Raw genomic sequence first — 15,070 nt, 5'->3', positions numbered from 1 at the left:
TGGTGGTCGTTTGTAGGAAGAAGGGCACTGTTTCTAGGACAGTGAGGGAGACTGAGAAACCATAGCCCTAGAAAAGAACACAGGCCCTAGTGGGTCCAAGCGCTGGGTTGGTTGAAAAGGGAAGAAGTGCCACGGCCAGCAGGTGAGAACGCTGCAGGGGAGCTGGGCCCAGGGGAGTTGGCTGCTCTCTGAGGCTGGCCTTGCTCACTGCATACAGCAGGGCCAGAGCCTCTGACCAGCACAAGCCAGCTGCACTCTAGCTTGGCAGGCCGTCCTGCACTGAGGGCAGGGGCAGGGGGAGGGGGAGGCGGGGTGGTGGTAAAGTGGTGTGGTGTATGCCAGAAACTCACTGCGGCTGGGGGTGGGGGAGCGGGGTGGGGAAATCGCTGTGCCAGTTTTCAGCCGGCTCATTTAATTCAGTGCACAAATATTTATGAGGCATCCACAGTAGACCAAGATGACTATGATTACTCAGCCCAGCACAGAGAGATTCTTTCAATGAATGTACATTTCACTGTGAGTTGGCCAAAGACTGTTTTTGGAATTTTTTGTTTGCTTGTTTGTTTTTATCTTTGTTTTCTTGTGTGTGTGTGTGTGTGTGTGTGTGTTTCATTTCTTTTCTAACTAAAATAAGTAAATAAATAAAATAAAGATACCTTTCCTGCCACCACCATGTCTCAGAATGTTCCTCTTTCCCTACCTGTCTCCCTCATACTCTGACCTCTTTCCTATCCTATCCACTCCTTCATTCTTCCTTTCCACACCCACCAAGGCCAAGGGCACCTCCCCCAGCTGGGGCCACACTTCTGGTCCATGCAAATACCTTCAAAATCACCATGGCAGCCTTGCCTGGCTTGGTGCTTCTCCTGGAATTCCCAGCATCCTGGTTCTGTCCAGGACCACAGCATCTCACTGAATCTTAACAGTCACACCTTAGCAACCTACCCACGTTCCCGAGACCTGAGTGCAAGCTTCGCCTACATCTGTCCTTGGTATCCTCCCTAACCTGCCTCCTGGGACCATGGCCTCCTCAGCCTGGCCTCCTACAGGCTACACTGGCGTGCCCACATAGGGCACAGATCACTAGGTCATCCAACTCCTTCTCCCTTGGGTCCTGGCACGCAGCTACACCATCTCCTCATTCTCGTCGTAGTAGGGTGTAGTGGAGTTTTAGACAATGAAGTGGAGAGCATGTGAGCTGCCCCAGTCTGCCACCACAGTGTCCGCTTTCATTCTTGGCTGGGTTGTTGAATTTACTGAGGGAAGAGCACAGTTTGCAGTTAAAGTGGTGGATGCAGGGCAGTGGTGGTGTATGCCTTTAGACCCAGTGGAAGGCAGAGGCAGGCGGATCTGTGAGTTCAAGGCTAGCCTAGTCTACAGAGTAAGTTTCAGGACAGCCAGGGCTACACAGAGCAACCCTGTCCCAAAACCTAAAAACACTGAAGATAAGAAACTAATGGCGTTTGCTGTGTCCTTGCTGGGCAGGACAAGGAATGTAAGTGTTCTAAGAGGCTCAGGGTCAGGTGGGCCAGAACAGGTTGAGGGAGTAGGCCATGAGGTCAGAGGCAGGGCAATCAACAGGGAAAGACAGAAGGTAGCTTGTATACTACTCAGTAGGAAAGGGTCTGGAGAGAGTCAGGCTGAAGCCCCTCCACCCCCCAACTCCCCTCCCCCACCACAACCACAGGAAGCAAAGCAAGCAGGCCACGCTGCAGAAGCAGGCAGAGAACCAGCAGGAAGTACTAAGAGAGACTGGACACCATGGGCTGCCCCCAACTCAGTTCCTACAGAAGAATACAGTGGCAGGAAAAGTGGATGCAGAGGTGGGGTCCCCTGGCAGAGGGTCCCCGGGAGATGAGGCCAGTGGTGACCGAGGATGGACTCAGCACACACCTGCAATCCCAGCCTGCAGAAGGCTAAGGAAGAAGGATCCTGAGTTCAAGCGCAGTCTGGGTTACAGATTAAGGTCCTGTCTGGAAAACAAATTAAAAAGCCACTCTGGCTACGTCTGGCTAGGACCCACTGAGGCTGTCCACTGGGTATCACATGCTCCTGGCAGAGAGACCTTGCTCCTCTGAGAGCATCCCAGAATGGGGCCGAGAAGACACAAGTTGTACTTACTCTGTCTTGCTAAGGCACAAGTTAGACCAAAACCATTCCCAGATTGTCCAGCCTTAGCATCCCAAAACACAATTGATGCCCCAGGGACAGCTCACCCCAGAGTTGGGAAGCTGCTCCAGTACAGCCAAGAATGAGGCTCTGTGCAAGCAGAGAGGGTACCCAGTGGGCTAGCCAGGGACCCCATGTGTGGGCTAGCCAGGGACCCCGTGTGTGGGCTAGCCAGGGACCCCATGTGTGGACTAGTCAGGGACCCCGTGTGTGGGCTAGCCAGGGACCCCGTGTGTGGGCTAGCCAGGGACCCCGTGTGTGGGCTAGCCAGGGACCCCGTGTGGGGGCTAGCCAGGGACCCCGTGTGGGGGCTAGCCAGGGACCCCGTGTGTGGGCTAGCCAGGGACCCCGTGTGTGGGCTAGCCAGGGACCCCGTGTGGGGGCTAGCCAGGGACCCCGTGTGTGGGCTAGCCAGGGACCCCGTGTGTGGGCTAGCCAGGGACCCCGTGTGTGGGCTAGCCAGGGACCCCGTGTGTGGGCTAGCCAGGGACCCCGTGTGTGGACTAGTCAGGGACCCTGTGTGTGGGCTAGCCAGGGACCCCGTGTGTGGGCTAGCCAGGGACCCCGTGTGTGGGCTAGACCAACGATGTGTCACTTAGGATGATTTATTCACTGTCAGTATCAGGTCAGTCTTTTGGAAGTGTTGTATAAGAAAGGAAGAAACAGAGTAAAAAAGAGACCCTGGCTCCCAGAACCCACGGCCCATTTTACCAGAATATGCTCATAGGCAGCAACGGCTGTTTACCAGATGACTCATTCAGCCATTTGGGAGGTTCAGTTCACTGAACCTCATGTACATCCAGTAAGGCTAGGTACTGGGTAACGTCACCTTTATTCTATTTTAAGACATTAACAGTAGCCGTGTGGGCCAGTGAAATACCTCACACCTGAAAACCCCAGCACTCAGGAGGCAGAAGCAGATGATGAATTTGAGGCCGGCCTGATCTATATCATAAGACACTGTGTAAACAAACAAGCAAACACACCTGCAATCCTAAGGCTTAGGGGGTAGAAACAGGGACATCAGATGTTCAAAGCCACCCTAAGATGCAGGGCGTGCTTGTTTAGCAAGCCTCTTTCATCAGATATGAACTCCTGTTCCAGCCTCAGAAGGACACTGGGTATGATATGAATAAAACAAGAAAAGATGATTATTTCATTGGCAACAGGTAGGGAAACAGCCCAGTAAGAGGAGATAAGTATGGGAGAAGGGTCATAATACAGAGATCCTGGGAGACAAGGGCAACGAGCAAGTCAGGACCTGAACACAGCATGTAATAAAGAGCCATCCGACAAAGTCCTTGAGCTGATACCCACTGAGCAACCGCTCCAGGCGAGCACACTGTGAGCGAGGGTACAGCAATGAGCAGATGAAAGCCATGCCCGCAGTGACCGGCGGAGGGAGTTCCCGTTCTCATATTCTGATAGATGAATGGGCAGGTGAGTAGATGGATGGACAGACGGACAGATGGGCCTACTGTGGAAAGTTTTCACAGAATAGACAGGCTTGAACTCATCCTTAACAAGCAGAAGTAGTTAGCAAAGGGAAGAAGGGACAGCTGGAGGCCCCCGGGGAGAGGTGGCAGTGTGGGGCATTATGTGGGCTTTACCAAGTGACACTCAGAAGTCTCAGCAGTCAAGGGTAGGCCAGGGACAGCAGTGAGCAGGAAGCAGGTACCGTAGAACCTGGATCTGTCTTGGACGTCACAGAGAACCAAAAACGGTTCCAGAGAAGGCTCATAACAAAGATACTACAAACAGGAAGTGGTTGGTTCCATATAGACTCCTTTCTTGGAGTAATTTGTTCAGTTATATACTCCCTGCTGCACGGGGGTTGCTGAGTCCATGTGCTAAGAGGCACTGTCATCTGAGGTTGGGAAGTGAAGTGAAGCTGGCAAATCCTAGCCCAGACATGTGTGTGTGGCTCTGAAGGAGTTGCTCTACCTCTCTGGGACTCAGAATATCATCAATAAAACAAGTGCATTATTATTAGCTCCAGAAGCTATCCCCTACTCCTCCCACACACCACACTGTCAGGCTGAGCCAGCCCAAACTACAGGGCTGCTTTCTTTTACTCACAAAGGGAGAGCTTGTCTCCACGGTTCTAACAACAGTTTAAAAAAGTGATCTGGAAACTTCCTTTAAGACAAGAAGCTCAGCTAGGCGTGGCAGCACACATATGTTATCCTAGCACTCCACAAGCAGAGGCAGGCGGGTCTCTTGTGAGTTCGAGGGCAGCCTGGTCTACAGAGTGAGTTCCAAATATTAATACTTTACAATGAGATTAATATGGTGCTTAATTCATGCAAAACATTGTTCGGAGCACATGTCCCTCATGAACCAAGATGTTATGTAAAGTGTACTTTATGCCTCCCTGCTTCTACTGACACACTTTGTGCCAAACTGGCAGCAATTCTGATACTAAATATATCCTGGTGTATATGATGTCATTTTCCTAGTGACTGAGTATCATGTTTGTATTTGTAAGGCAGTAAATCCAGGAAGGAAGGAAGGAAGGAAGGAAGGAAGACTGGCATGGTGGTTTGAAGAGAAACAACCTCCATAGGCTCAAATATTTGAAAACTTGGTCATTAGGAAATGGTACTACTTGAGAAAGATTAGGAGGTATGGCCTTGTAGAGAGTAGGTGTGACCCTGCTAGAGGATGTGTGTTACTGGGGGGTGGGCTTTGGGTTTCAAATGCTCAAGCCAGGCCCAGTGGCTCTTTCTCTTCCTGCGAATCCAGATGTAGAACTCTCGGTTCCTCTCCAGGACCTCGCCTGCCTGTGTGCACCATGCTTCCCTCCATGATACTAATGGATTAAACTTCTGATACTCTAAACAAGGCCCAGTTAAATGCTTTCTTTTCTAAGAGTTGCTGCAGTTGTGATGTCTCCTCACAGCAATAGAACACTCACTAAAACAACTGCCTAATATTTGCATTGCTTTATAATAATATATCTAACATCACCCAAGCTATTCCTTCCTATAGGACTTTAAAAAAAAAAAAGAGCTGGGCATCACACTGTTGGGGCTATTTGGTCACACTGTGAACCCCGAGTTTGCACTTAGATTAGTTAAATAAAATTAACCTTGGGTCAGGAGGCTGAGTTAGCAACTAGTTGACAGAAAGTAATCATAGAGCATCAGAGGGCACCTAAAAGAGATAGAGGGATGCACCAGAAGGAACGGTGAGGGATTTGGAGTGGCACAGTTTGCTCGGCGGACTGGAAGAATGGGCCTTTTCAGAGAGATATCAGTAAGGAGAGAACGTTAACTAGTTCTCTGAGCTAGCAGGTTTTCACTGCAGCCTTTGAATCTCAAGTCTTATTTATAATCAGAACAGAGATTTAGTTAAAGCTACCTTTAGTAGCAGCAGCAGAGACAGTGCCGGTGGGAACAGAATTCATGCCAAGCTATGGCCTGAGCAGCTGGGCTGCTGCCAGAAAAGCAGGCCTGTAACTGTGGAGTCACAACTGCTGGCTGAAATAGCAGTAGATTAAGGCATGACCACTGTGCCAAAGATAAAACAAAATCACACCATATTTTAATACCAGCACTTGACAGGCAGAGGCAAAAGGCCTGGTCTACATAGAGAGTTCCAAGTCAGCCAGGGTTACATAGTGAGGCTCTGTTTCAAAAAAGAAAAGAAAAAGAAAAATGACGGTCTTATTTTCATTTTGACTTTTTCTAATTTTAATTATGTGTTATATGTGTGTCTGTATGTGTGGGTATGTGTACACCTAAGCATAGTTATTCTCCAAGTGCAGAAGAGGGTGTCAGACTCCCTGGAGCTGGAGTTACAGGTGGTTGTGAGCTATTGCACATGGGTATGGGTACTGGGAACCAAATTTGGGTCCTCTGCAAAGCAGCGTGTGTTCCTAACTGCTGGCTGAGCCATTTCTCAAGCCCTTGTTTGGCTTTTGACATGGGGTCTTGCTGTGTAGCCCATGTTGGCCTCTAACCTAAGGTCGTCCTGCCTAAACCTCCTAAGTGCTGAGATCTCAGGCATGTGCCATCATGCCTGGCTATATCTCTTTTAAATAAAATCATTCCATGGAGGCTAACTATCTAATAAGCATTAAATAAATAGGCCATAAGTAAAGATGTCAGTCATTCATGACATCTGGCATGCCATGATATTCATGAGAGAATGCCATGGGAAACAGTGAAATGGTGTTCTCTAAGGAAGATGAGTGTTTAGTAAGGACCCTGCAACCTGACTAGAGCTTCATAATTAAGGAGAGCTGTACTGCTGTAAGTCAAGAATCAAAATTTTCTGGGCAGTCTTGGGCCCTTTAATATCTATTTACCCATAGTATTCATCCAACTTTCAAACAAACTTCTTACTGGGCATGGCAGACTCCGGGCTCCACCAATCCTAAAACTAAGAATGCTGTAGCAGCAAAAGCCTATGAAAGAGAGCTAGGGATGCAGCTCAGTTGGCAGGGTGCTTGCCCTACACGTACTAGGTTCTAATTTCAACCCTCAGCACCACATCAGCCAAGAGTGGTTGATGGGGGCTGCAGATCCCTGGCCCCTTGATTTTCTTTGCCTGCGGAGTGAACTGAGCAAAACAACTTGTTTACCTGTGCCTGCAGCTGCTCTGAGCACGAGACCCTGATGGCAGGGGAGTGGGTTCTGATGAGGCCTGCCGCTGAAAGATCCCGAGAGCTGGGGCACGGCTATCAGTTAAGGATCCCTACATAAGTGTTCCTGGAGCACAATAAATTTGGCACTCTTGTATCAAGAATGACCCGTGTCCCCGTGTTTCTGTCTATCTGTGTGTGTGTGTGTGTGTGTTTAAGTCTCCAGCTTAGTTCCGTACCCTCCTGTAGTGCAGGCGCTGCAAGTGGTAGCGTAGTCTGTGGTCCCAGCACTCACAGCCTGCGGAAGGAGGAGGACCAGAAATCCACAATCATCCTCACCTACACGGGAGCCTGAGGCCAGCCTGGGCTACAGACCCTGTCTTGGTTTCTTTTCTTGGTGCTATGATAAAAGACTCCAATAAAAGCAATTTAGGGGAGAAAGGGTTTATTCTGGCCCACAGTTCTAGAAACTGTCCATCAATGTTCTAGGAATTGTCCATCAAAGTTCTAGGAATGGTCCCCCCCACAGTTCTAGGAAAGGTCTACCATAGTTCTACCCCCACAGTTCTAGGAATGGTCCCCCACAGTTCTAGGGTACCATGCATCATATTGAAGAAGTCACAGCAGCAGGGGCTTGAGGCAGCTGCTCACATGCACCCGCAATCACAAAGCCGAGACTGCCGGAAGCATGCTGTCACTCCTCTCCCTTTCTCGAGTTCTACAGTCCAGGACCCCAGGCAGAGGAATGGCTCCAGCCACTGGGATGGGTCTTCCGCATTCAATGTAATCAAGAAAACTCCCCCAGGCCTGACCAGAGACCCATCTCTCAGGCGATTCTAGGCTCTACCAAGTTGACAATTAATAGCGACCATCACTGACCTTACAGAAGAAAAGATGCAGTCTATAGGACTGGAGAGATGGCTCAGTCAGTGAGAGCATATTACCCAGAGATCCAGAACCATGGCGGGCAGCTCACACCCACCTGCAACTCCAGCCCAGAGGATCTGATGGCTCTGGCCTCTGCACTCACTGAACAAACCCACCATATACACATAATTAAAAATTTAAAAAAAAAATGAGGGTTGGGTATGGTGGTGCATGTCTTTAATCTCGGCACTTGGCAGAAGCAGGGCTCTGTGAGTTGGAGGCCAGCCTGGTCTACATAATGAGTTCCAGAACAGCCAAGCTACATAGTGAGACCCTGTCTCTAACTAAGAATTTGAAAAGAAAAATACACAAATGAATGAATGAATGAATGAATGAATAAGAGAACCTATGAAAGAGATCCCCAGCTTTGGGTAGAGCCTGCCAGATGCTGCCACCAATGTGAGCAGCAAATGTCTGTCTGTCTTCCTTTTTGTTCTGTGACTACAAAAGTTCATTTAACTTGTCCATGGTAGAACATACTGGAATCCTTGTCCCTAGGCCACAGTGGTTCAGAATAAACTTTAAAAAAAAAAAAAACAAAAAACAAACTTCCTCTAAAGGCAGAGCCATTATTTTACATTGGGTACTTATGGAGACCACCAGTCCAAGGCCTGCTTTTAATTGTTACACAAGAAACTCACTCCCCAAGCTCAGCTCTTCCTCAGAACGCTTGTCTAACGCTCAGGAGACCACAGCCGAGCCCTCACTGGTTCCCACATGAAAGAGAACACAATCTGGTTTCTCCAATTAACATTCAGCGCTACAAAGGGGCCAGAGTCTATGGGCTGGGGATTCAGCTCAGTGGTAGATCAAGGCCCTGCATCCAGTCCCCGATAATGAAAACCAAAGAAAAGTGTGACCCGGTGAACAACCCTGTCTACTGAGGGAAGAACATAGCTTAATGCTCAATAAAGCATTGCCTACTGGGCACACACAAATGAAACAAGAAAGGACCCAGAGAATGAAGCTTTGAGATGGGCCTGGTGGCACAGGCCTACAATCTCGGGTACTAGAGATAAGGAAGGCTGCGAATTCGAGGCTTGCTTAGTTAGGCTAGACAGAAAATTCAAACCCAGCCCAGGCAACTTAACAAGACTGTCTCAGAATAACCCGGAGAGCTGAGGTGAGGGCTGAAGGTCTAATCTGCAGTAGAACACTCAGGCAAACATCCAGAACAAGTCAGAGACCTGTGAGTGGGCCAGCATCCGTTCAGCTTCTGGTGCACATCTGTGTGCTACGGTTTCCCACCAGCCCGCCCGCTCCCTCTTCTCCCTCCCCATCACACCTACCTCTTTGGAGCACCAGGCACATTTGGGGTGAATCAGCAGACACTCTTCACATGAGGTGGCACTTCCGCTAGTGCAGATGTTGAGCCCTTCAAAGCGAGATGAGGATGCATTGATTAGTTCCTGGCATAAACATCACTGGCAGGGCTGGAGGGAGGGCTGAGTGGTTAAGAGCGCTTGCTGCTCTCCCCGAGAACCAGTGTGTAGTTCCCAGCTCCCACATCGGCAGCTCACCACCAACTCTAGCTCCAGTTCCGAGGAATCAGATGCCCTCTCCTGGCCTTTTACACATGTGCACACACACACGAGCTAGCAATAATAATTAATAATAATAAAACATCAGTAATTAAGTCTTTAAGTGCCTGGGAGAGGGACAGGATGGGAGTCACTCCCTTAACAGGTGCGGGGCTAGAGGACCCCAGTGCTAATTTCAGGTCAAAGTTCCTTTGCTGAAGCCAGCACAGTCTCTGGAGTCGCTGCCAAGCACGTGCCTTTACCTTAGCAACTCCTACTTCTGCTGTGTCCACGTGGGCACCATCTCTTTTCCCTGTAACTCAACGCATCCTCCTTTGACTGAAGGAAAAGGTCCTTTTACACTTAGAGTACCCAAAAATGGGGGGAAAGTGTGTGTGGGGGGGGATTGGTTTCATTTAGGTGTTAAAAATAAAATTCTGAAATCCAATTACTTGGGATACTATCTCATCAAAATCTGCAGCTACTCCATGTCAGCACACACCCCTTAGAGAAGAAGAAACACACGCTGGTTAAGATAAAGGAACCCACTGATTCAGCAAATCTACTAACAGGTCAAGGAGGAAAAGCCTATGGGTGTCTCTGTTAGGCACTGAGAAAACACTAGGCGGAGTGGCTCATGCCTATAATCCTGGCAGGAGAGTCAGGAGGATCAGTAGCTGGACCAGCCTGAGCTACATAGAGAATTCCAGACTGGCTAAACTACACAGGGAGATCGTCTTTCAAAACTCATTTCACGTTAGTTTTAATGTTGTGCATGCCTTTATCCCAGCATTCGGGAGGCAGAAGCAGACAGGTACCACATCAGCCAGGGCTACCTTATCAAAGGGAGGGAGGGAGTGAGGGAAGGAGGAAGAGGGGCAGTGTTGATTCTGGGGCTATTGAGATGGCTCAGCAGAGGCGCAAGCACGAGAACCTAAGTTCAAATTCCCAGCACCTGCCTAAAAAGCGTGGCCTGGCCATACACACAGCTGCAGCCCCAGCACTGCTCGGGGAACAGACAGAAGAGAGTCGCTGGGACTTGCTGACCACCAGCCTCGCTCGGGTTCAGTGAGAGACCCTGAGGACAGTGACAGAGCAGGACACCCAACGTGTGTGTACACATACATGAAAATAAATTTTTAAAAATAAAGGACTTCGCTGGGCAGCAGTGACGCACGCCTTTAATCTCAGCACTCAGGAGGCAGAGGCAGGTGGATCTCTGTGAGTTCGAGGCCAGCCTGGTCTACAGAGCTCCAGGATACAGAGAAACCCTTTCTCGAAAAATAAAAATAAAGGACTTTTAAAAATTAATCCAGCATGGGGGCTGGAGAGATGGCTCAGCGGTTAAGAGCATTGCCTGCTCTTCCAACTTCCAAAGGTCCTGAGTTCAATTCCCGGCAACCACATGGTGGCTCACAACCATCTGTAATGAGGTCTGGTGCCCTCTTCTGGCCTGCAGGCATACATGTAGAAAGAATATTGTATACATAATAAGTAAATAAATATTTCAAACAAAAAAAAATTAAAAAAAAATTAATCCAGCACACATTCCTGATTGTAAAAGAAAAGCTAGAAGCTAAGAAGGGAACTGGAGCCAGACAAGCCTTCCCTCTCCCACCCCACTTGTCTGGGGGAAAGGTCTCCACTGCGGCAGTGACATTAAATCTAATGACCTCCCTCATCCCTCCTCTGCAGCACCAATAGCACAGGTGTCCTTGGCGGAGTTGATGGCTGTTTTTCCCTTCCTGTCAGAAACAGTGCTAATGGCCTCTGGCCAAGAGCAGAGCTTGTGTGTGGCTCAAGCAATTTTCTCTGAATGAGAATGACCCAATTAGTCGCTAACAGACCAACACGTCTACTGGTCACTGCTCTGTAAAAAGGACAGAAGTGCACACTGGGTGGAGGAAGAAGGTTCGCGACTCTTGTTTTTGTTTGGTTTTGCTTACTTTTCTTTCTGGCCCCAGCTCCCAATCCTCTTGCCTCCGCCTCCAATGGCTATGATTACAAAAATGTATCAACATGTCTGATAACAGTTCGGTTCTTAAAGGAGGAAAGTAAAACAAAGAAAATTAAACAGACAATGGCAAAGAAATACAGGGAAAAGCAAAGTGTTCCCGTGTTCCACTAAATATCATAAAAATAATTACATCTAGAGACCCACAAGATAGCTCAGTGGATAAAGTCACTTGCCGGACATGGTGACCTAAATTCAATATCTGGAAGTCATGTACAGGTGGAAGGAGAGAGTCAACCACAGTTATCCTCTGACCTATACACGCACATTGCAGCAAACACACACAGAAACGCACACATACAAAAGTAAATAAAAAACTAATATTGTAAATAATCAGTACAGTTCTATACACTAACAGCAAGCTATGTGGAAAAAAAGAAAATGAACACAGTCAGGCAGTGGTAGTACTCGCTTTTAATCCCAGCACACAGGAGGCAGAGGCGGGGAGCAGAGGCAGGCAGATCTCTGTGAGTTCAAGGCCAGCCTGGTCTACAAGAGTTAGTTCCAGGGCAGGCTCTAAAGCTACAGAGAAACACTGTCTCAAACCACTACCCCGCTAAAAGAAAAGAAAATAATCACATACACAACAACGTCAAAACACGAGCAAACAACTCAGAAATAAATTAATAATGAAAGGGATTTCCAATTTAAGAAAGGAAGGAAGGGAAGGGAAAGGAAAAGGAAAAGAAAGGGAAAGGAAAGGAAAGAAAGGGGTGAGAGAGAAGGCTCAGCAATTAGGAGCACTGCTGCTCTTGAAGAGGCCATGGCAGCTCACAACCATCTGTAACTTTAGTCAGGAATCCAGTGCCTTCTTCTGATCTCTGCAGGAATCAGGCACACAAATGGCACATGTACACACACAGAGCAAAACAGTCACACACATTAAATAGGCTTTAAAAAATTGAGTGACACTGGGCAGTGATCCCAGCATTTGGGAGTCAGAGGCAGCAGGTCTCTGAGTTCGAGGCCAGCCTTGTCTACAGGGCAAGTTCCAGGACAGCCAGGACTACACAGAGAAACTCTATCTTGGGAGGGAAAAAAAATGGAGTGACATGCGTTAGAGAATTATTACTTTAGCTAGGAAAAGATGTGTTACACTTGTTTATGATGCAGAATATTACTTTGTGTAAAGGTGTGTTACTTTTGTTTATGTTGCATTTGCTTAATTATGTAAAGATGTGTTGCATTTGCTTCACCTTGCCTGCCTAAGGCACCTGATTGGTCTAATAAAGAGCTGAACATCCAATAGCTAGACAGAGAGAGGGATAGGTGGAGCTGGCAGGCAGAGAGAATAAATAGGAGAAATCTAGGTTGAGAGGAAAGAGGAAAGGGAGAAGGAGGAAGAGAGAAAAAAGGGAGACCCCCAGGGCCAGAAGCCAGGCAGCCATCAGCCAGTGAGAAGCAGTGAAAGTAAGATATACAGAAGGAAAGAAAAGTAAAAAGCCCAAGGCAAAAGGTAGATAAAGAGAAACAGGCTGAATTAAAAGAGCTAGCCAGAAAAGAGCTAAGCTAAGGCTGAGCATTCAAAACTAGTAGTAAGTCTCCAGGTCGCTATTTGGGAGCTGGCTGGTGGCCCAAAATAAAAACCCTGGTACAGATATGTGCAAGGCTTGGAACAATGAATAACTGTTTAAAAGGCATATGCTACCCAAAGGGACCTGCAGAGCCATGCAGGTCCTATCCATGTCCTGTGCACTTTTCACTAAAATTGTTTTAAGAAATCCTAAAATTTATCTCAAAGAGGCAAAGCAGTCTTGAACAAAAAAAAACAAAAGCTGGCAGTCTCTTACTCGCCAATTTCCAATACACTACCAAGCTACACTAATCAAAATGTCCGCGGCTCCCACTGCCCTCAGCAGATGGAGCTCCCTAATCTTTTCGGGCCTTCACTTGGGTCAAAGCAGGGTTCACGGCTTTAACATGGGAAGAATTTCAGGACTAGCCAGTTTATGAAGCAGAGTTGAGAGATTCTGATTGAAGACATTTTAGCATAAGCATAAGAAGAAAGTCAGACACACCCATGTGTAAGTGTGGGCTCCTCAATGGAGAGTAGGCATTACCCATAGAGACCATTTTGGTGTCTCTCAAGGTACTTCAAGAGTTTACTGGGGGCTGGAGAGATGGTTTAGTGTTAAGAGCACTGACTGTTCTTCCAGAGAACGAGGATTCAATTCCCAGCACCCACATGGCAGCTCACAACTGGCTCTAACTCCAAGATCTGACAGACTCACACAGATATACATGCAAGTTAAATACCAAAAGAAATAAAAATAATAAATAAAAGAAATAAAAATACATAAATTATGAAAAAGAGGTTCCTGAAAAGACTTATTTTGCTTTTGTGCAGGAGAGTTTTGCCTGCCCGGATGTAGGTGCACAGCGTCCAGGCCTGAGGGTGTCAGATTTCCTGGAACTGGACTTCCAGATGGTTGTTAGCCTCCCTGTGAGTAGAGGAACCAAACCTGCATCCTCTAGAAGAGCCACAGTGCTCTTAATCACTGTGCCATCACCTCTCTAGTTCCTGTTGTGTCTTGATAAGAGTGACACCTCTGGCGGGATTATAATCTGATAAAGAAAAACCAGAAGCCAGAGGCTGCTCAAGGGTTTTCTTTAGAGGAAGCCCTTTCTCTGTAAATGGGGATTCTGGCGAAATTCCTAGAAAACTGCAGGTTTACAGATGGGAAGAAGGAAGCTTTAAACAGCTGGTAATTGTTCTTGATTTTCTGCAGAGCGGCTTCAACCAAAATCCTGAGTGAGGGGCTCCTATCCTCCTCACGGCCCCCAAATTCTCCCTGCTTTTCATCCTGCCTCAAAACCAGCCCCACCTCTGGCCCTGCCTGTCTGAGCAGCCGGGAACAAACAAGCAACCTCCTTACAATACACCTCTCCAAAATAAAAATAATATAAAATAAAATTAAAAAGCAGACACACAGATCAGTGGAACAAAATAGAGCCCATAAACTAAAACTTCACATTTATGGTCAACAGATTTTGGGCAATGGCGCTAACAACCACAATGAAAGTTCGGTCTCTTCAGTAAGCAGCATTGAGACAAGCAGCCACCCACATGTAACAGAATGAAACTATACCCCTAACTCACCCCACATACAAAAAACAATTCAAAATGGATTATAGATCTAGGGCTAGGATGTAGCTTGGTGCAGTGCTCGCCTGGCATTCAGCAAGTTCTGGGCTCCATCAACAGTTTCCACAGCAGGTGAGGTGGTATACACCTGTGCACCCAGTGTTAGGGAAGAGGAAGCAAGAAGGTCCAAAGGTCAAGGCTGGTCCCCGTGAGACCAGGGGCTGCATGCAGAGAGCTCATGGAATCTACAGAAAGAGAACAGAATGGTGGTTGCCAAGGGCACACAGGGTGGGGAGTGAGATTGTTAGTAAAGGTACCAAATGGAGATGGGACAGACGAGTGTGTGTGTGTGTGTGTGTGTGTGTGTGTGTGTGTGTGTGTATCTGTGTGTGTGTTTGCAAAGATGTGTATGTGGGGTGGGGGGGGGGAGAAGGGGGGAAGTGCTTTTTCCAAGCAAGGTTTCTCTGTGTAGCCCCGGTTGAACGGGAACTTGCTCTGTAGACCAGGCTGACCTCAAGAGATCCGCCTGCCTCTGCCTCCCGAGTGCTGGGATTAAAGCCGTGAGCCACCACTGCCTGGCTCCTTTCCAGTTGTAAGGCAGCAATTTTCAAATATCTACGGAAACCTTTGAGAACAGAGGTGTGTGTGTGTGTGTGTGTGTGTGTGTGTGTGTGTGCTGCAAAAGTTCCAGTCTTGGCCAAATGGCCCTGTCAGAAACCTAAGTTGCTTTTCTCTGCCCCTCTTCAACCTCATCACATACAAGCCCT

The 15,070-nt window shown here is 47.9% G+C and overlaps 1 protein-coding gene across 1 annotated transcript in view; it reads right to left on the bottom strand.

Annotated features, from left to right (window-relative positions):
* Itgb5 (integrin subunit beta 5) overlaps nucleotides 1-15,070 on the bottom strand; it is a 109,764-nt gene that overhangs the window by 86,019 nt on the left and 8,675 nt on the right. The window contains exon 2 of the mRNA XM_041673280.1: nucleotides 8,974-9,059. Coding sequence (XP_041529214.1) covers nucleotides 8,974-9,059 — 86 coding nt within the window. The remainder of the gene's footprint in view (nucleotides 1-8,973; nucleotides 9,060-15,070) is intronic.

This window comes from Microtus oregoni, unplaced genomic scaffold (assembly GCF_018167655.1).
Source record: "Microtus oregoni isolate MIOR12 unplaced genomic scaffold, Mior012 000023F_ref0000262, whole genome shotgun sequence".
In the NCBI taxonomy this organism is placed as follows: Eukaryota; Metazoa; Chordata; class Mammalia; order Rodentia; family Cricetidae; genus Microtus; species Microtus oregoni.
Note: the sequence above shows the minus strand (reverse complement) of the source record. Positions and strands in the feature narration are given on the sequence as shown.